At 57.5% G+C, this 20,488-nt stretch overlaps 1 protein-coding gene across 3 annotated transcripts in view; it reads right to left on the bottom strand.

Moving 5' to 3' along the window:
- Window positions 1-1,684: 1,684 nt before the first annotated feature.
- PRX (periaxin) overlaps window positions 1,685-20,488 on the bottom strand; it is a 41,568-nt gene continuing 22,764 nt past the window's right edge. For all 3 annotated transcript variants that reach the window (XM_043501453.1, XM_043501454.1, XM_043501456.1), the window contains 6 exons: window positions 17,821-17,876; window positions 16,858-16,941; window positions 16,359-16,487; window positions 15,199-15,358; window positions 13,599-13,792; window positions 1,685-11,625 (listed from right to left, as the gene is read on the bottom strand). In XM_043501453.1, the coding sequence (XP_043357388.1) occupies window positions 5,371-11,625; window positions 13,599-13,792; window positions 15,199-15,358; window positions 16,359-16,487; window positions 16,858-16,941; window positions 17,821-17,876 (6,878 nt within the window). In that variant the 3' untranslated portion in view covers window positions 1,685-5,370. The remainder of the gene's footprint in view (window positions 11,626-13,598; window positions 13,793-15,198; window positions 15,359-16,358; window positions 16,488-16,857; window positions 16,942-17,820; window positions 17,877-20,488) is intronic.

Here is a 20,488-nt window from a genome sequence, read left to right as displayed (position 1 = left end):
CCGAGTTTCCAAATGGCTCGGCTGTTCTCAAAACTGCCTCTTTGTCGGTGCCCAATGGGGGCTGAGCTCAGCCTGTCAGGCCCCTTGCACTTTTCTGGGTGTGGGGCCTGCTTCTCCCCACCACTCTGCGCGGTGCAGCCGCTGTGCCGTGCTGGGGAGGAGAGTATTTTCAAACCCCTCTGCCCCTGCCTTTTGGCCACCAGAGGGTGCCCTGAGCCTTGGTACGTGGCATGGAAACCTGAACACTGGCCGTTTGTTCGGTGTTATCTAGGCCTGGCACTAGCCCACTCCAGGGCTCCTATCTCTCTTCCCCGGCTTGCAGCATTTCAGCATCAGGCTCTCTTCTCACCCACTTCCAGAGGTGAAGGGTCCTGAACTTCCACCCCGGGGCACAAAGGCTAAGAGGCAGGACAGGTAAGTGACTGTCTCAGAGTGTGGGGGAGTCCGGGCCGTGCACCCCTCTTCCTGGGATTCACCATGACTCTCAGCCAGCCAGTAAAACGGAAGGTTTATTGGACAATAGAAACACAGTCTAAAACAGAGCTTATGGGTACAACCAGGACCCCTCAATCAAGTCCTTCTGGGGGGCAGGGAGCTTAGACCCCAGCCTTGGGGTTCCCTGTGTTCCACCACCCAGCCCCAAACTGAAACCAAAAACCCCTCCAGCAGTCTCACTCCTTCCCCCAGCTCCGCCTCCAGCCTTTGTCCAGTTTCCAGGGCAAAGGTGTCACCTGGGTCCAACCCCCTCCCAGCTCAGGTGACAGGCTCAGGTCTCCTCACTCCAGTGGAGTCACCCCCTGCTCTCCCATCCCCTGTGCAGTCCCAGCAGAACTAGACGCCATTCACTGGTCAATCCACCCCGCTCCCTGCTGTATCTCAGTGACCCAGCCCAACCCTGTCCGTGCTTGAGATCTGGCAGGCATGCAGCATAGGGGAGATAGCAGCTCTACTAATGGGGCTCCCCAGTGGTGTCCCCCCAAGGAGATTTTAAGCAGCTGACGGGTTATGGCTGCAGCAGCAGGTGTCGAACACTGAAGGGGCCTGAGTGACTCCAGAGCCCCTGTGCCATTCTAGATTAAGCTCTTTCTGAAATCAATTAATAACCTCAGAAGCCCCATTCCCTGCAGCAGCAAATGGGGCAGATACCCATTGGCACAGGAGTGCTGCCTAGGAGGCCCACTTCCCAGCGTGCTGCCTTTCAGGCAGCCATGCTCTCCTACTCCTCTGGAAGGCCAGGAGATCTTTATGATGAAGGGATGGACTCATTTGGGTTCAGTTCCAGCATTGGCACTGATTCCCTGTGGGACCAGGAGGCGGACAGTGCCATGGGAGCTGGGCACCTAATTCCCCACCTATCCCCTGGAGATGTGGCTTGGGAGAGGGAGCTACCCAGGGCAGACGCTGTCCCGTGCAAGGGGTGGGGGTGCAGCACCCAGCAGAATGGAGCTTTGCAGGGGCGTACAAATAATGACGGGAGAGCAGCAGTGCAATGTGTGGGGTCAGCCAAAGGTCTGTTCTCTGGCCAGTGGTAGCTGACACATGGCCTGGGAGACTTGAGGGGCTACAGCCGTGAGCCAGGACCCTTATCTTTCACTTCCACCTAGAGCACTCAGCCCAGGAGCCCTGGGGCCTGGGGTCTCATCTGCCAGAGGTCCGAAGAAAGACACCGCCCAGGACTCCACTCGTCACAGATTAATTTTATTCAGACAAACCCAGAATAGAAAGAAAAAGCAGCACAGTGGCTCTGAGACAAGGTAACAAAGTGAACCCGGGGTTACTGGATCTGAGCATCGCTTGGGCAGGGCAGGGTTAGAGAACAGGGCACCCCCCAGGTCTGCAGGACTCCAAGGGAAAGTGGCATTTAGCATTAATGGGAATCAAAAAAGCCCCTCTGCATCTAAGCACTGCTTTTAAAACAGCCCTGACAAAGCGCGGGGGAGGAGAGAAGAGAGCTCCTCACTCCAGCTACTGCCCCTGCTCCAAACGGCATCCAATGGTTTTGGCTAAAGAAAGCCCCTTCAAAGGGAAGCTGACACACACACAGCAGCTAATTCCTGCTCATCCGTTTGCTGCTGTGGACAAGTTTAAAGAGAGTGGGTTAAATTCTACCCTGGTGTAAATGTTCTACCCTGGTGTAAATGATACCAAGGGGCCCCATTACCCCTGCCCCTTGCAGTTATTTGCACCAATGCGAAGTGGGAACGAATTGTTACCGGCTTCACTGAGTAGTGTTTTGCATTCATTTGAAGCCAGGGCAGCAGAGAATCGGGCCCAATGCACATCCCAGCAGGGCTGCCTGTGTGTCTCCCAGGCAGAGAGAAAGGGGAAGGAACCCACGAGCATGTGTTTGGGGGAAGGTAGTTCTCGCCCTGGGAGCCTTATTCTGGTGTCTGTTGGTCTGGACACAGCAGAGATCACTGAAGGGGACGCGGGTGGAGCTCTAGACTGGAGTGGGATGCTATGCCCACAAGGCCTAGGTACCACTTAGATCCTGCTTCAGCCTTTGGGCTGAAAAGTAGTACCCAGGCCTTGTGCTGGCTTCCTGGCAGCAGAGTGGATTTCACCCCCAGGGAGCCTGTACAGGTGCAGTCAGTCAGACTACAGCATCCAGGCTGCCGGGATCCAAAAGCACCCAGCACCACAGCTGGGGAGCTGGCCCTGCAGCCTGACCTTCAGTCCCTGTTTCCCCCTGGAGTGAGCTTAGCGCTCCATCCCCGCATTCAGGAAGCTGGCACGAGCGCGGGGTGGGGGTTCTGTGTAATCCACCTTTTTAAAAAAAAATCTCTTTTGCAATCATCGGGTCAGACAATCTTGAAAATAAAATGCCAATAATAATACACGTATCTTCAGTAAAAGAGGTCAAAGCAACACAGTTCATTAAGTAAGACCAAGGTTTCTCTCTTGGCAGGTATGCTGTATATGAGATAATACACGATTAGCTATGAAAAGGCACCCAAACTCCCACCCCCTTATTCCCCTCATCACACAGTTACACATTAGGTACAAGGTAGGAAATACAATGTGACTGCAAACGAACTCTGCCCTGTTACTTCTATCCTGCATTTATCATAACGAAAACCAAGCTACCCTTCCAGTCCATGGCAATGACATCTGGCATGCTTAACACACCAACCCATCCATGGACTGTAATCGCTCCTGTTAAATACAAGCTAAATCTGCTGTCGGAACACCGAGGCTCAGGTGGGTTATGGCTTCGTTAAGCAATAGAATCTACAGTAGAACCTCAGAGTTACGAACACCAGAGTTACAAACTGACCAGTCAGCCAGACACCTCATGGGGAAGCACGCAATCAGGCAGCAGAGACCAAAAACCAGCAAATACTGTACAGTACTGTACTGTGTTAAATGTAAACTACCAAAAAAATAAAGGGGAAGTTTAAAAAAAGGTTTGACAAGGAAACTGTTTCTGTGCTTGGTACATTTAAATTAAATGCTGCTTTTAACCCTCTTTTCTTCTGCATAGTAAAATTTCAAAGCTGTATTAAGTCAACATTCAGTTGTAAACTTTTGAAAGAACCATAACATTTTGTTCAGCATTACGAACAACCTCCATTCCTGCGGTGTTCATAACTCTGAGGTTCTACTGTATGTACACATTTGCCCCCAGAAGCAAACAGAGGAATTTCTGGACAGATTCCCACCCCCACAAAGACAACGGCTAGAAATCAAAATACCAGTGGGGGTGTATTCAATCCTTTCTTTTGGGGAAAATGTAAATAGGAACATTCAAAGCCCCATGATGTTTAATGAGCTCCCTGTTTGTTCCCCTGGGCTGACTGAGGCACTGGGGTGGGATTATGCTGTAGGGGAAGGGCACAATTTTGTGAATAAGGCACTGTTCTAGGACTCAGGACACCTGGGTTCATTTCCCAGCTCTGCCACTGACTCCCTGGGAGACCTTGGGCAAGTCACTGCATCTCTCTGAGCCTGAAGTGGGGATAATCAGCCTCTCTCTGACTGTCTCATCCATGTAAATTGCAAGCTCTTTAGGGCTGGGACAGTCCTGATCTCCCCAGTAATAATGCTGGGGAGGGGCTCTCCGGAGGTCACACATGCAGCGGTGGCTAAGAGGGGACTACAGACCACAGGAGTGTGACAGCTGATTGGCCCTTGGCTCTAAGCACATTTCATGGAGGCTACGTTTTGGAAGGGGCTCAGAAAAAAAGTGAGGGAGCTGAGACCATGGCCCTGTTGCAACCCTGACCATCCCCTCCTCTTTGCTTTGGTTAACAGAGCCCCACCAGTGGGGCTGGGTGTGGGGACCTGTGATAAATCCACAACCCGGTAGCAGTGATCTGCCTGAGAAGGTTCTTCTTTGCTCCCACGCTGGGAGGGAACACACCAGTTATTTTTAAACCACCTTCCAAGGAGGAACCCTTTGGACTCAGCTGCTACTTGTGTTGATGAAAGGGCAGCCAGAGGTTAGGAATTTCAGGGTAACAGAGAGGAGCTGGCCCGGCCAGGCTTTTCAGAACTCACGGGATCAAACCCCAGCTTTCTCCCCACCTAGAGTCACTCATTAAAAAGCAGGAACCCGATTTCCACAAAGGCCCCTTCCTACCGCTGGAGCAGTATAACAGAGTCAACCCCCTGCCGTTTCCTTGCTCCTTTCTTTGAAATTCCTTACCCCTGTTACTAGAATACGAACAAGCTGCACAGTACAGAGTGAGCTGCGTTTTGAATTTCACGTTATCCTTCCTCTTCCAATCGACTCCTTTCTCTGAGCTTAGCATTATGCTAGTAAGAAGGCACTGGTCTCTGGTTGAAAAGAAACAACTGCTTTAATCTCCTACCGTTATCTTACTGACCATTAGTTTGCAAGCGTCTTAATTTAAAAGTGTGAATGGAACAGCCACTCCCAAGAAACAGAGTTAAAGCCTAAGTTAAAAAAAACCAAATCATTCAGAGCCCGTTAGTGCAGTCAGAGCCAGCGAATCCCCACGTGAGGCAGAGCCTTGGAGGGGACCGGGCCTGAGCTGGCACCAGGTCAAAGGGGCTGTTTATTAAACTGGGAAAACGGTAAAAAATACTAAGTGGAGCTTGATTATTTATTCACATTATTTCCAACAAATTTTTTTAAAAAAAGTCTTGCCCCAAGAAGATCCACTTGGCCCCCATCGGGGAGGAGTCAGAGCAGGGGGGAGCCCACACTGGGGCTGGTTATTAGAACAGCTGGGTCCCCGCTACTCCCATTTCCATCCCCGGCCCACACTGTAGCTTGAAAGCTCATCTTGTGGTTAGTGCATCTGTCACACACAGGCACAGAACTGTACAAATGCCAGCCTGCGAAACTCCCAACACGGGATGGGGGGCTGTTCAAGTCTCTGCTTTTCCTGCCCCAGCCCAGCCTCAGATGGGGGATGATTTCCCCACCATCATCTCGCCCTTGATTGGCTTAATTCGGCCCCCTCCCTCCTCCGGGATCTGCTCCTCCAGCTGAGTGGCGAAACCCAGCTTGGGCGTCCGAATCTTGAATCCCTCCAGCACCCCTGTCCCCTTCTCTCCTTCCCACTGGGAGAAGCCCCCTCTCTCCTGCTGCTCGGAAGCGACTTCTAGCTCCCCTCTGGTTTTGGGGCTCAGAGCCAGCTTGGGGAACTTGAACTTGGGGGATTTCTCTCTGCTATCCAGCTCGCCTCTCTCCACATTGTATTCCCCCTTCGACTTAGAGGTGAAGCCCAGCGAGATCTTGGATGTCTCTGGCTTGGCATCTTGGTCCCTCTCCCCCTTTTCCAACAAGGCCATCTCTGTCCTGGCAGCCGAAGAGACCACGTTCCCAGCTTGTTCCCCGTCCTTCTTCTTGAAACCTGAGAACGTGATCTTGGGGGACTTGAACTTGGCCGCCTTGAGAGCCATGAAGGTGCTGACATGAGCCTCATCCTTGGCCTCTTCTGCCCTCACCAGCTTGAGGTTCATTTCGGGGTCCATCTCCGCCGCCTTATACGGGGAGGAGAATTCAACTTGGGGCAGCTTAATCTTGCCCAGCTTTGCCTTGCTGTCCTGGGAGCCATTCTGCAGGGAAAGTTCACCCTCCTCCCCATTGAGCTTAGATGCTGACCCCTTCCCACCGGTGCCCAGATCCGTGACCTCGGTCTTGGAGAAGCCCAGCTTGGGCAGCTTCAGCTTGGAGCCTTTCTCCAGCTCCCCTACCTCCTGGGCTGAGGGCTCTAGCTCCCCATTGACTTCCACCCCAGCTTTGGATTTGGAGAGAGAGAGCCCAAAGTTGGGCTTCAGCTTTATTTTAGGCACCTTCACCTTGCCGCCCCCATCCCCTTCCAAGAAGCCAGCAGCAGCTTCGCCATCTGCTTCCAAGAGCCCAGAGGATGCTTCCACCCCCTTCCCCTTGGGCTTCACCAGCACAAATACCGCCTTCTTCACCTTGGCCATCTTCACCTTGGCTTCAGCCTCCTGGGCCTTGCTTTCCCCCCTAGAAAGGTCCCCTTCTCCTCCTTCCTGGGTGGCTTTGGGCAGGGCGATCCCAAACTTGGGCAGCTTCATTTTATACTTCTTCCCTGCCTCGGCCTCAGAAGCGTCCCCCTTCCCTCCCGGAGCCTTGACGCCACAACCCTTCTCATCTCGGATGCCAGCGGCACTGGTTCTCGGAAGCTCTTTGGAGCCACTGTGGTGGAACTGAGCCCCGTCAACTTCATACTCTGCGTGCGCCTTGATGCTCGGGGCGGAGATCTCCAGGTCTGGCATTTTGAACAGGGATTTCTTCCCCCCCATCTGCTCCCTGTCTGACCCCTTGTGGCTGTGGAGAGATGCCATCATATTCCCCTCGTCCCCTTTGGATCCTGAAATCCCGAATGGCGACATCTTGAGCCTGATATCTAACCCTTCCACGTCCCGCTCCAGATCTTCAGCGCCTGCAGATTTCTCGACCCTGGCCCTGGCGTCTCCACCCATCTCGGCTTTCCCCCCCCCCAAAGCTGGAGCTTCCCCTGGGCCCACCGAGAACCCCACGTCCGGAATGGCAAGCTGGGGCATTTTAAAGGAGAAGTCCGTTTCCTCTGCTGTGGGGCAGAGGGGCTGGGTGTCCGTCCTGGACTCGTCCCCCTTGGCCTCTGTGCCAACTTTGGAAATCCCGAATGAGGGCATCTTCAGTTTGAACTTGCTGTCATAACCATCCATCTCAGAGTCCTCTGCCCTGGGGGAACTCTCCCCCTCTCCCTTGCCCACGGTGAAGCCAATGGGAACCAATGGCATTTTGAGCTTGGCCTCTTTCACCCCCACTTCGCTGCCTGGGGTCTCGAGGCTCCCCCGGAGTTTGGGGGGTTTAAGCTCCACCTTGGGGGTCTTGGATGAGTCTATATCTGCCTCCCAATGGTCATTAGAACTGGCTCCCCCAAATTTAGGCAGTTTAATCTTTGGGCCACTCACTTCAACTTTGGGCACCTTCCCGTGCAGCCCAGACGTGTCCAGAACAAAGTCTCGATCTCTGCTTAAGCCAACATCAAATCCCACCTCTGGAGCTTTCACCTTCGGGGTAGAAAATTTAGGTAGCCCAACCGAGGGTAGCTTAAATTTCCCCTCAGCTTCCTCCAGTTCCTCGATGGTGATCTCCCCCTCGGTCAGAGGTATCTCTACTTCTGACAGCCTGGCTTTGGGTAAGGAAATATCCAGTTTGGGCACCCGGATCTTGGAACCCAGCAGGGAGGTTTCAGTAGCATCGGCTGCATATTTGCCCCCTTCCATCTCTAGGGTTACTTTCTGGTCCTTTATGGAAGGCTCTTTCAGCTTTTGTCCTTTGAGGAGGTGCATCTCTGCCTTGGCACCACTCAGCTCTCTATCCAAGTCTTTCCCCAGGAAACCCTCCTGCCCATATTTGGGCAGCTCCACCTTGGGCATCTTAATTTTGGTGTCTGCTTTCTCAAAGGTGGCATCCCCCTCTATTTTCAGCCTAGCCTCATGCTGGCCCAGCATCTCCACACTGGCTTTCGGCAGGTTGATATCCAAGTCTAGCTTTGGTGCAGAGATGCCAACGGAAGGTGCCTTGGGGATTTTCAAGTTTCCTTCATACCCCCTGATGTCAGCCTCGGAGATGTCCATGACCGGCTTCCCCACTGATGGCTCCCCTTCCGCTTTTACACCGGGAACAGAGATTTGCAATGAAGGAACTTGGTCAGGCACGGAGATCTCTAGTGATGGCATTTTAACAGTGCCCACTTTTAGCTTGGTGCCAGGGCTTTCCGGTCTCTTGGACACCTCCACGTCAGCTTTCTCCTCTTTGGTTCCAAACTTTGGCAGCTCAACCTGGGGCATTTTAATTTCTATGTCGGGGCCTTGGATGTAACTTTCATCTTTGGAGCCTCTCACATCAGCTTCTGCTTTCAGGTCGGCCTTGGGGGAAGAGATCGTCAGTTTTGGCATCTTCATGAAGGGGCCTTTTCGCTTCTCCTCTGGGCTCCCAGCAGCCATGTCGGGCTCTTTGGCAGCTGTTTTCCCCTTCTTGCCTTTCACATCACTCTCAGAAGCTGTCACACTGGGCCCAGATACCTCCACATCCTTCCTGGCAATGCCAAATGACGGCATTTTGAACCTGGGCATCTTCATCTTGGCTTCCTTGCCCTTTGCTTTCCCATCCAGCTCTCCGGACAAGGCCTCGGCGCTCCCTTTCACTTCCCCCTTGAAGGTCTCTTGCTCCAGTTCCAGCTCCTCCTCCCTGCCCTGACCCCCAAATTTTGGCAGTGAAAATTTTGGCATCTTCAGCTTAATGTCTGGGACCTCGATACTGATGTTAGGCGATGTTTCCCCAGCCTGTGTGACCCCTTCACCCGAGATGTCCCCCTTTCCCTTGGGCAAGTCAATTTCCACATCCACTTTGGGACTGGAGATGTCAACCGTGGGAAGTTTCACTGAAGGCAGCTTCATTTTGGCTTCGGAGGAGTCCAAATCGACGTGAGGCCCTGAGATCTCCACCTTCCCCTTAGGAGCCTTCCCCTCTCCCTCCGCAGAGGGCCTGGGCCCATCCACATCAGCCCCCTGCTTCGACCTGGAGAACGAGAGCCCAAATTTTGGCATCTTCAGCTTAGGCTTTTTGGCACTTGCTTCCATGGTTTCCACCTCCAGCTCAGTTTCTAACATTGCAGCCTCCAGGCCTCCTTTCTTAACCTTTGGGCCAGAGATGCCAAATTTGGGGAAAGAGAATTTGGGCGATTTCAGCTTGGTATCAGTCTCCGGCAGTTTTCCGCTGATGTCGACAGCGGCTGTTCCCCCCAGCAAGGTCTCGATGGCCACCTCGGGGAGCTTAGGTGTTGAAATTTCAATGGAGGGCAGCTTCACTGTGGCCTCCAGGCTCGTGGGCTTCACTTCGGGGCTTTTGAGTTCTAGGCCGACCTTTGGGAACTTCATATCCGCTTTGCCCTTCCCTTCCGGCCCCGCTCTCTCCAGTTCCTCACCCTCCAGCTTCTCTTTCCCAAACAAAATATCCACCTTGGGGATCTTCGCCACCATCCCACTTAGATCTGGGCCTTCAAAGGCTGCACCCTGGAGCTCAACTTCTGCTTGTGGCGTGGGGCGGTCAGTCTTGGCCTTGGGAGTTGGCACATCGATCTCCACCTCCAAGTCCTTGCAGACAGCCCCGAACTTCAGGAGAGGCTCCTGGGGCTTTTGCAACTGGAGGTCACGTTCCTTCAGGCCTGCCACTGTCCTGAGCTCTCCCTCAAAGCCAGGCTTTGCCTTTGGCAGGTCCAGGTCAACACCTACTTTGGGCACGTCAATGTCCACCAATGGCATCTTCACCGATGGGAAACTCAGCCTGGCTTGGGCCGTTTCCAGCCCCGATTCCAGCTTCTTCCCATCAGGTTTCCCTGCGGGCAGCTTCACCTCAATCTTCGGCTTCTCTACAGCTATCTCAAGCTCGGGCTTTCGCAAAGAGGCCTCTGGCAGCTCCATGTCAACCGGCTTAATCCCCGGCACAGAGATATCCAGTGTGGGCACACTTATCTTCCCAGCCGCGATATCCAGGCGCCCAGTATCGGCCTCCAGTTGCGGGGCTTTGGGCGAAGGCACGTGGGCCTTGCTCTCGGCTTTCCCGGCCACGCCAGAGAGGTCAAATTTTGGAAGCGACACCTGTGGCACTTTGAATTTGAACTCAGGACCCTCACCACCATCCCTGTCAGAGGCTTTCACCCTCCCCTCACCAACTAGCCCAGCTGGTTCCATCTTCACTTTAGGCAGCTGCACATCGGCAGCTTTGGGGACAGAGATGTCGATGGAGGGCATCTTCACCCCAGGGAATTTCACCTTCCCTTCAGCGGCAGGCTCTTTCGCTTTGGTGTCCGCATCAGGCTTGTGTTCCCACAGGGAGATCCCAAAGCTCGGCATCTTAATCTTGGGACCTTTTGTCTTCAACTCGGGGCTCTCCCCCTCTGCCTTCCCCACTTTCATTTCCACCTGGGGCACCTTGAACTCCTTCTCTTCCTCCTCCTCCTCTTTGGCTTTGCCCCCATGCGTGGGCAGGCTGATCTTGGGGATCTTCACAGTTACGTCGGGGAGCTCCAGTGTGGCTTCAGCAGGCTTCGCTTCCCGTTCCGCATCTGCCTTCCCCCTGGGAAGGGGGATCTCAACGTCCACCTGCCGCACCCCTATGTTAAGGGATGGGAGCTTCATGCCAGCTTTGTACCTCCCGGCTGGCCCCTCAGCCTCCCCTTTGTCGCTAGGTAGAGAGGTGCTGAGCTTGGGGGCCGGGATGGCAGGTGTTTTCAGTGTGCCTTCCACTTCCTCTGCAGATGCGCCAAACTTAGGCATTTTTATTTTCAAGCCCTCCCCTTTGGCACTGACGTCTGGTGCTTCCAGGGCTCCTTCCACTTTGGGAAGGCTCAAATCCACCTCTACTTTGGGTGCTGCTATTTCCACCGAGGGGAGTTTGATGCCAGCTCTGAGCTCTTCCTCTGGCCCCTCTGCTTCCCTGCCTGCCATCGGCAGAGAAATCCCAACCCGGGGCACTTGGACTTTGGGCACCTTCAGCTTCCCCTCCAGTCCCTCCACCTCGATTTCCCCCTCCGCAGGCCTGGCGGATGCCCCGAACTTCGGCAGCTTGATCTGCAAGGCCTCCCCTTTGCCCGAGATCTCCAGGGTCTCCACGCCAGCCGCAACTCTGGGAGCTTTGAGATCAAGGATGGGAATGTCCAGTTCAACCTGGGGGGCCTTGAACTTGATTTGGTCCTTGAGCTCAACCTCCGCAAGCCCAGCATCCTCCTTGAGCTTTTTCACCTTGGGGAATGGGGCTGTGAACTGGGGAGACTTCCCCTGGACACCTGCCTCCCCTTCCACACTCCCCTTGGGCCAGGCTGCTTCCAGTGTCCCCGCCACAGCCAACGTCTGCACGCCTGCAGCCTCCTTCACCTTCAGCCTGGGGAACCTTAGCCTCCTCCCCTTGGTGTGCGAAGAGGAGAGCTCAACGGAGACGTCTGGGCTGGGCCCGGCTGGGCCCTTGGCCTTCCTTAGCTTGGCGAACTTGGGAAGGGAGAATTCCACGTCCACAGGGGCCACGTCCAGCTTCCCCGCCGACAGCTCCACGCTGCCCGTCAGGGCCACCTCCTCCTCTGGGGCCTTCGTCAAACCTTTCCCCTTCAGCTTTCTCATGGGTGCCAGGCTCTTTATGTTCTGGGGAGAGAGGAGAGAGAGAGGGAGAACACAGCCCTGTCAGTCAGGGTCCAGCGAGCGCCCCTGGCGGCTGTGCAGCGTGGGAACATTACCTTCACCTCGGTTGCTGTGCTAGCAGCGTGCAACCTGGGACCGACATTGCAGCCTGCAGCCGGGGTTCATACTGCAGTTCTGTCCCTGTGATCCCAGCCTGCATCCACATTCCTGGATTGCCGTCTTAACGGCATTCTACGTATGTCCCTGCCCCATCACCAGCAGTCGCTCCCAGGAGGCTGCCTGCGTTCCTAGGCTAACGGCGTGTTTACTTATGTTTGGATGTATTCGGGATAATAGCAGCTACCAACCCACGCTCTCTCCCTGCTTCACAGCCACATGCCAGCCCACTCCCACTGCTTAGGGCAGATCGACACTCCAGACTTGCATCAGTGCAGCTGGACCGATGCAGCTGCGCCGCTGGAGTGCTTCTGGCAAAGCTGCTCTAAGCTGAGGGGAGAGAGCTGTCCCATCGCCTCAACTCCATCTCTGTCTCTCCTGTTGGCATAGCGCTGTGTACACAGGGCATTAAGGTGGGTGTAAATACGTCGCTCTGAGGGGGGTACCCCTGAGCGAGGTAGTTATACTGAAGTAAGCGTGCAAGGCAGACCTGGCCTAGGTCATCCTGCACTAACCGGCCTGGAAACTCGGGCACAAAAGGTGATGTGTTGGGAGGGTCAGAATAGTCACTGGCAGAGCTAGAGATAGAACCCAGGAGTCCTGGCTCCCACCCCCGATCTAACCCACCAGACCCCACTCCCCACCCAAAGCTGGGATAGAACCCAGGAGTCCTGACTCCCAGCCCCCCCGGGCTCTAACCCACCAGCCCCCATTCCCCTCCCAGAGACAGGGATAGAACCCAGGAGTCCTGGCTCCCAGTCCAACACACTGCCTCGCTGTTATACCCATGGACTGACAGACCAATATGCAAATACAAACACCCCAGACCCCATGCCCCGTGGAGCCCCAGGCCCCTAGATGTCCCTCTTGGTGTCCCCTCCTGCAGGTTCCCAACCGGAAGAGGAATTATTGTGGGTGACACCAGGGGATGGGGCTAGCAGTGAGTATGAAGGGAAATAGCTCCTCAAACCCAGGTTTCAAAGGCAAAGAGCAAGACCTAGAGCCTGAGTGTTCCTGTCCTACAAGGAGGGTGATAATTGTGGGGCTGGGGGGTGGAGTGGGAGTCCAACATGGGACAGGGGGAGGCACTAGAAAACAAGGACAGTCTTGCACTGATTCAGAGCGACCCCCTGTAAGGGGGCGTTTCCATCCCTTACTGCTGGAATCGGAGACCCTCTGCTCCGTCCCTCCCCCTTCCCTAGCGAGACAGGGTCCTTGCCAGTCAGCCTGGCCCAGCCAGGCAGTCCCTGGCATGGATCTAACGTTTCAGAGCGCTGGGGTCTGATCCTCAGTCATTCCCAGGCCCTTCTGGGGCTAAAGTGGCCATCAGAGAATCCCAGCCACCCTGCAGGGCCCTCCCTGGCTGGCGGAAGGACCCTGCTTCTAGCCTCTGATTTTAGGGGGCGGATTGGGGTGTGTGGCCAGCGTGCACTGTGCTGTGGCTGTTCTCTGCCCCCAAGAGCCCGGAAGGGGGGATTGGGGGCATGGCCAGAGCGCACTGCACTGTGGCTGTTCCCTGCCTCCCAGGGCCCATGAGGGCTGAAGCATGAGATAGAGCCACCCTGAGGCTGCAGTAATTGACACCAGGGGCCCAGAATACAGGGAGCGCAAAGGGGCCTTTAAAGTCCCCTACGTGCAAGAAGCGGGTAACTGAGAATCAGCCCAAGAGATTTTGCCGAGTCTCTGAAGCGCAGCTCAGTTATAAATGAACAAACAAGCTCCCCCCAGCCCCCTCCCCCATCTCTAACATTTCACTTTGCAAGTTAGAATCACACACGTGTCTGAGTTACAGGTGAGCAGGAGGGGCTGGCTCTGCATACCAGCTTGGCCATCTTCGCCTGGGGTCCCTTCACTTCCAGGCCACCGGCTGTGGGGCTCCCAGGGACATCCGAGCGGGGAACGGAGCGTTTCAGGCAGAAGGAGACCTTGTATGGCTCAGCGCACTTCAGGATCCTCAGGGCATCTTCGTACCGGACATTCTCAAAGTAAACCCTGGCGCTCAGGAGCTGGTCACCTGCAGGGATGGGTTGGGGGAGTTTAGGGGCTATGGAGACGGGACAGCAAATGGTGCAACAGAAACAGAAGCAACAGGTTGGATTCACCTTGGGGCAGCCATTGGGGTGAGTGCCAAGTGCTGGCACGGCAAGCGCACGTCACACAAGCAGGGATCTCGGCCAGGGTTCAAAGCCTTCCTCCAACCAAGTGAGGAAGAATGGCTCAGTGGTTAGAGCCTGAGCTGGGGACCCTGGAGATCAGCTGGGGTTCAGTTTCCTGCTGAGATCACAAAACACTCTGGCAATGGGGCCATGGGAGGCACGTGGATAAAGTCTTGCACCATGTAGAAGTCAGGAAATTGGCCACCGTTCCTCTCCCAGCATTTTTAAAGCAGAGCCCCCCGCGGTCACTGGGCCGTCCCTTGCAGCCTCCACTCCCGGCTTACCACGCTGCTGTGGACAGCATGGGGTTACGCTCATTGTCAGCAGAACAGGCCGGGGAATGCACAGCGACAAAGGCCATGCAAGCCGCTCGGCTGCCGGCTGCAGACGCTTCTCTCCTGCCAACTCTTTGTGGCATTAACCTCTTCCTAAGCCAGAAGCCAGAGACAGCCTGAGTGCCAGGGGATCCTCTCTGTCCTCAGCCCCAGCCAGCAGTCTGGGCATCTCCACGTCCCCAGGCAGCAGCTAAGGGCCACTGTGCATTGGCACATTCACTCTGGCTGCTCAAAGGTTATAAATTCATCCACCCAGCTGGGCAAGCGTTGCCCTGGGTAGCCCCTCCGACGTGCCCTACCCTGCTGGGACCCCTCTAGGCACCGACGGAGCTCAGCATCCATTTAGCCCTTGGTCTTTCTACTGGGGCCGTCAACAAGGGGACCACTTAGTGCCCGCAGTGCTGTGGGCACCCATCCCACTGGTAACTGTGAATGACATCGCACACGCAGAGGGGGAGCCCTGCCCAACACGGCTATCTTGCGAGTGGAACCGGAGTCCACCAGCTACGGGCCACCGCCCTCCCGTTGCCCACAGAGCGAGCGTTTAACAAAGCTAGGGGCGATCCTCAGCCCAGCTACACTGCCCAGCCCCCGTCCAAGATCAGGGCCCCTGTTGGACTGGGTGCTACACAGACAGACCCTGTCTCAGGTCGGGGTTCTCATTGTTGGGCCGGGGATTGCACAGGCAGACCCCATCCCAGGTCGGGGTCTCCCATCGGGTCAGGCACTGCTCAGTCCATCCCAACAAATTTCCAGTGCCATCAGACCCGGGAAGGATGGTTATCCCCAGTTCCCAGACCAGGCGCTGGGGCTGAGAGTACCTGGGTCCCACATGGAGTCAGTGGCAGAGCTGGGTCCCCAGCTGCCTCCTTCACCACTCACCTGAGGAACGAGGCCACTCACCTTCCCCTCCCACCAGCACCACCCACCTTCTTTCAGGCTCAGGGCCTTGGCCACGGGGGACTCCCTCAGCACGTCGGAGACGAAGAGCCCCTCCTTGCCCCCGCCAGCCACGCTGATCCCGCTGGCCCCGGCCCTGGCCTCCGTCTCCAGGATGATCTCCACCAGCTCCGACATCTTCGCTTCCTCCTGGCGGGGGAGAGACCCAGCGAGAAGCTGCAGAGGGAAGCTGGCACTGAGCTGAGCCCACGGGAGCCGAGCCCTGGGCTCAGACAGGAGTGGCGGACTCAGTGCTGGCTACCCATGACCCCCCTCCAGGGACTGCCTCTTCACGGGGGGGCCATGAGACTGACCAGCCCCAGGGAGAGGAAGGTGGATCCAGGACAAGACAGGAGCCATTCGCTGCCGGCCACGGTTCCCTGGAATAACCGAGTGCCTGGGAAGCCAAAGGGACCGAGCTGGATTCGAAGCCTGTGTGTGAGATGCAGGTTTTGACCCTGCGAGCCCCATGGCTGCTGCGAAGGGGTTGGGGGCAGCTGGGCCAGCCCTGCCCGGCACGTAGGGATGGCAGGATAGACTGGCCTGGAGACCTTTGGTTGCTTTAAAATTCTGTTCCTCTGCAGTGCTTTGTTCCTGTGGCGGGACACACCACGGTGTCTGCTCCCAGACTGCCGGGGCCCAAACACAGCCGGACCTGCCAGCTGAGCACGGCAGGTATGTGAGTGCAGCAGCCCAGGGCCCGGTTTAAAAATGGAAGAATTGGGGATTGCACCCTGGGAGTGTGAGGCCAGAGAGTGGAGAGCAGGGACAGGTCAGAGGGAGCCATTGGTGGACTGCAGAAATTCCCGAAAGAGCTCCCGGCGTGTGACAGACCCACAGGTCGCCGGTGGCATCGTGGGTTCCGCAGGGTCTGCCCCGGAGGCTGGGGCAGGGAGGGTCTCTCCAGCAGAGGTGTGCACAGTGCCTGGCACAACAGGGCCCTGATCCCTGGCCAGGCTCTGGAGGCCCTAGTATGATACCCGGCACCCGACAACCTGAATTGCTGCCAGAAGCCGCTGGGCTGGAACGGCAAGACCTGGGGCCACTCCATTGTTTTAAATGGGGAGGAGGGGGGATCCGTGCTGGGAGTGAAGGGTGACACCCCGTTAGCTGCCGGGGGTGGGCAGGCTAGGAAGGGTTCATCCCTCACCTCCGTCGCCCTGGTCTGGGTCTCCATGGCGGGGGCGGGTGGCGTCTCTGGCTCTGTGGCGCTGGGCTGGCTCTCGCCTTTCCTTTGCAAGACCCTCTTCAGTTCTGCATGGAGCTTCTCCTTCTGGGCCTGCAGTGGCGGAGGTGCGGGCAGAGGTGGGGTGAGTGCTGGGAGCTTAGAAAGGGGTTACAACATTGGGCTGGGAGCCAGGACTCCTGGGTTCTCTCCCAGCTCTGCCACTGACCTGCTGTGCCCCTCTCTGTGCCTATCTTGTCTATTTAGACTAAATGTCCATGGGACTCGTGCTTTCAGAGCCTGCCCCCCAGCTCCCAGCCCAGCAGGGCCCGATCCAGCCGTTAGCTCGGGGAGCCACCGACTCGCAGGGCCAGCCCAGCTAGAGAAAGGCCTTTCAGAGCTGCGATCCCTGGGCAGGCTCCCCAGCCGCCTCTGCTGTCCCACCCTTCACTCTGCCCCCATTTCCTGCCCAGCCCGGCCTTACGGCTCGTTCCGCGTTGCTGGCTTCCTCGGGTGACAGGAGGGGCCGGGGCTGTCCAGGCTGCTTCGCCTCCTTTACTTCTGCTGCCTTGGGGGCGGGGTGAGAGAAAACACAGGACTCAGCCTGGAGCCGGCCCCCCAGCCATAAAGACCCAGGCAAACGTGCTGACTGCCCCCCAAGGTACCAGCGGGGCCTAGGACCTGCCACACCGCAGCACAAAAAACTACCTTGTGAGTGATGGGAATCGCTCCACCAGCCAGCAGCAGCGGGAGGCTGTTACCCTCGCTACAGGCTGGCTCTGCAAGCCGAGGCCTGAACACTCGGGGGCGGCTGGGCAGCCCCGACAGCAGCGGGGTCCCAGCAGGAAGCAGACCAGGCTCAGGGCCCGGCAACGAGGCCTCCTCCCGCCCAGGCACCCTCTTCTCCACCTCTATCCCTGCTCTGCAGGCCCTTCCCCCTCCAGGACCCCAAATGGCCACAAAACGGGAGGGGTGGGTGGGGTGTAATCAACCCCGTGATCTGGCCTGGGATCCAGCCAGGGAGACTCTTGGGGACCACACGCTTCTTGGTGCGGGGATCGGGAATGGGATCAGACCAGGGACCCATCTAGCCTGGCCTCCCGTCTGCCAGAGCCCTAGTCCAGCTCCTGAGCCCCAGCTGGTCAAAACAGGAGGGTTTAGATCCCTCTCCACAGCTCTTGCCTATCGTCTTCCCCTTCGTCCCCCTTGCAGTGCGTTCGGGCGGGGCCGCGTGCCCATGTGCACATGGTAACCGGCCGGCAGCCCCCAGAGCCAAGGGGTTGCGCCCAGTGGTCTGGAAATCCAGGCGGGGTGGGCGGTTCCGATCCAGGGCTGCCCTTAGCAGCTGGGCCCATGCTCCCTCCTTGCCCCGGGCCTACAGATCAGATCCCAAACCCCTGTGAAACCAAGCAGGGAGCCGGGTGCAGCCCCCTGTGCAGCTACTTACGGGAGACTGGCTTCCTGTGCTGACAGCATGGCTTTCTGGCCGGTCTCTCTCCGCGCCTGCCAGGAAAGGGACAGAGAAAACCACACCACTGAACGGAGCCCTGAAGGGGAGAGAGCCCAAGGGGGGCGGAGGGGGAGACAATCACGCAGCACCCCCAGGAGGCTGCCCGGAAATACACTGCGGCTCCACCACCAGATTCAGGGCTGAAGGCCAGGGGACTCCTGGGATCTGGCCAGGGCAATGCAGGGCAGCAGAGGGGTCCCATCGGTGACCCCAGCCCACAGGCCGCCAAGATCTTCGGGAGAGCAGCTCCCATGGCTCTCCACTGGGGTGGGGGCATCTTCCCCCATTCTCAGGGGGAGCTGCTGACCCTGGGGGGTTTCCATCCAGCGCCCCAGATTCTGGCAGGCAGTCTCGCATCCCAGCTGGCTCCAATTCCCCGGTGGGGTGAGCTGAGGCCCAGTTTGTCCATCGCCCCCCATCCTGGCCTGATCCGTAGCCTCGCCATGCAGTGGGTGGATGTGTCCGGCAGGCTCGGAACAGTGAAGGGCGTTTGGGGGTCACACCCTAGCCACGCTGAACACATCCATGCCCCAAACCACCACGCAACATAGTGCGATTGAACACAGCAGGGGCGGGGGAGAGGTCCTGGCCTGCCCCAGGCACCCCCAGGAACATAACCTCGCCCCTGGGCTACTTTCTCCCTCCCCCGCCGTGACTTGGCCCTGCGGTGAAGGGAGAGTAGGGGCAGTTTGCGGCCCCCGAGTTCAAAGGAAACTGATCTAAACACGCGCTCCCCCCACCGCCCTCTCAGGAACCACCATGTCCTGAAATAGCATCCCAGGGGGGCCCTGTTTATTCCAGCCAGCGGGAGCGGAAATGGTTTTTCCACCTAAGGGAAACCAGCCCAAACCCCACCCAGATGATACAGAAGGGGAGCCCAGCCCCATTACTCCTCCAGCCAGCTGCCCAGCCCAGCCCCCTGCCAGCCCGGCGCCCCCACTGCTGTGTTTTGTGGGGCTGCACCATGCACTGGTTCCATGGACCCCATGCAGGCAGGTCTGCCCAGGGGGCTTGGACCATGCACCCATCCCCAGGATGTCTCAGGGTCTTGGGGAGGCAGGGCTGGCAAACGCCTCGTTTCCTAGGCGGGAGCACAGTGTAGGGTGACAGCCAGCTGCCCCACGGGGTGTTTGCCGCGGGATCGCTCATCTCCATAAGGGGTATCAAGCGTGTCGCTCCCTTTACAATCCATACTTAGAGCTGCACAAGGTGCCACCTCAGACCAAACCAGTCCAGCTCAGTTCCATTTCATTCAGCCACCAACTTCCTTCTCTGATGGGTATGCGGGACGGCGTTCACAGCTGCCAGCAAATGGGTCTTTGGCCTGTGGATTGCAAACCTTCTTTTGGGCTAAATGGAAGGAGCAATTAACCCTTTTGTGGAGCAAGATAGCTGGAAAGAATAGAAGCCACCACCCAAAGTGGAGGCAGGGTGGGCGCACGCACGGCAAGGGCTGCTCGGAAGCTGAGCTGCGTGGACTGAGGAGTTCCCGCCTGCAATAAGCACAGGAGCCAGGGAAGGTTTGGTGAGCTACAGGTACATGCTCGAGCTTAACTGTCCTCGTGCCCCTGGGGAGAGCCTGCCCCTCGCACAGACGCACCAGCTTCTGCGGGGAGGGGACGGATGGGCAAGACTCTGGGCAACGTCAGTCCTGGGGTCATGGGGCAGCACAGATGCTGCTCATCTCACTCCCATGACAGCCTTGCGGGGGTGGGGGGGAGAATACTTCGAATGGCAATGTCCTGCCCCCACATAGGCTGCTCCCCTAACCAGTCACCCCCACGTCCCTCCCAGAGCCAGGGAGAGAACCCAGGAGTCCTGGCTCCCAGCCCCCCCCACTCTAACCACTAGACCCCACGTCCCTCCCAGAGCCGGGGAGAGAACCCAGGAGTCCTGGCTCCCACTTTGGTTGCTGTTCCCAGCTCTGGAGTGACTTGCTCAGGGACTCGGGCCATGCCTTTCTCCCTGAGGCTCCCTGCACCTGACGCCCCTTGGCAGACACCCCCCCCCGCTCCAGACCCAAAGAGGTTTCTCCCTTCTGCACCTCCCTGCCCCCCACTGCACCCTTCATGGGGGGCCTGCCCCATCGTCCCTGCCTGGAGGCAGACTGATGTCGGGCACCCATCTCTGCACGGGGCCCGATGGCATTTCATTCCCACGCCCGTGCCAGCGGGGCCCGTCCCTGGAAAGGTCACTGGCTGACATCTCACATTCCCAGCCCCCGGGAAACAATGGGCCCCTGCGTCCTGCCCAGGGCTGCGCTGGCATAGCTGGCATTCCGGGCAAAGGTTCCCGGGACCCCAAACAATGTCTCTGCACAGCCCTGGCTCGCCGCACCCGCAGGCGACAACAGCAGCTCCACAGCTCCCCCCCGCCCGGCTCTTCTTCTCGGACGGGGGCTGTTCCTGGCTTGGGGAGGGGAGCGAGGTCCAGTGCGTTGGGGAGCCAGGACTCCAGGGTCTGTTCCCGGCTCAGGGAGGGAGCCGGGGCCCAGCGGGTCAGGGTGCCAGGACCCTGGTCTGCTCACTGCTCTATCATCACCTGTCCCCAGAGCTCCCGGGGCCAGAGTCCCGAGCTATAAGATGGGGCTGGTCCATCCTTTATC

Source organism: Dermochelys coriacea, chromosome 23 (genome assembly GCF_009764565.3).
Source record: "Dermochelys coriacea isolate rDerCor1 chromosome 23, rDerCor1.pri.v4, whole genome shotgun sequence".
Taxonomy (NCBI): domain Eukaryota; kingdom Metazoa; phylum Chordata; order Testudines; family Dermochelyidae; genus Dermochelys; species Dermochelys coriacea.
This window is presented reverse-complemented; position numbering and strand designations above follow the sequence as displayed.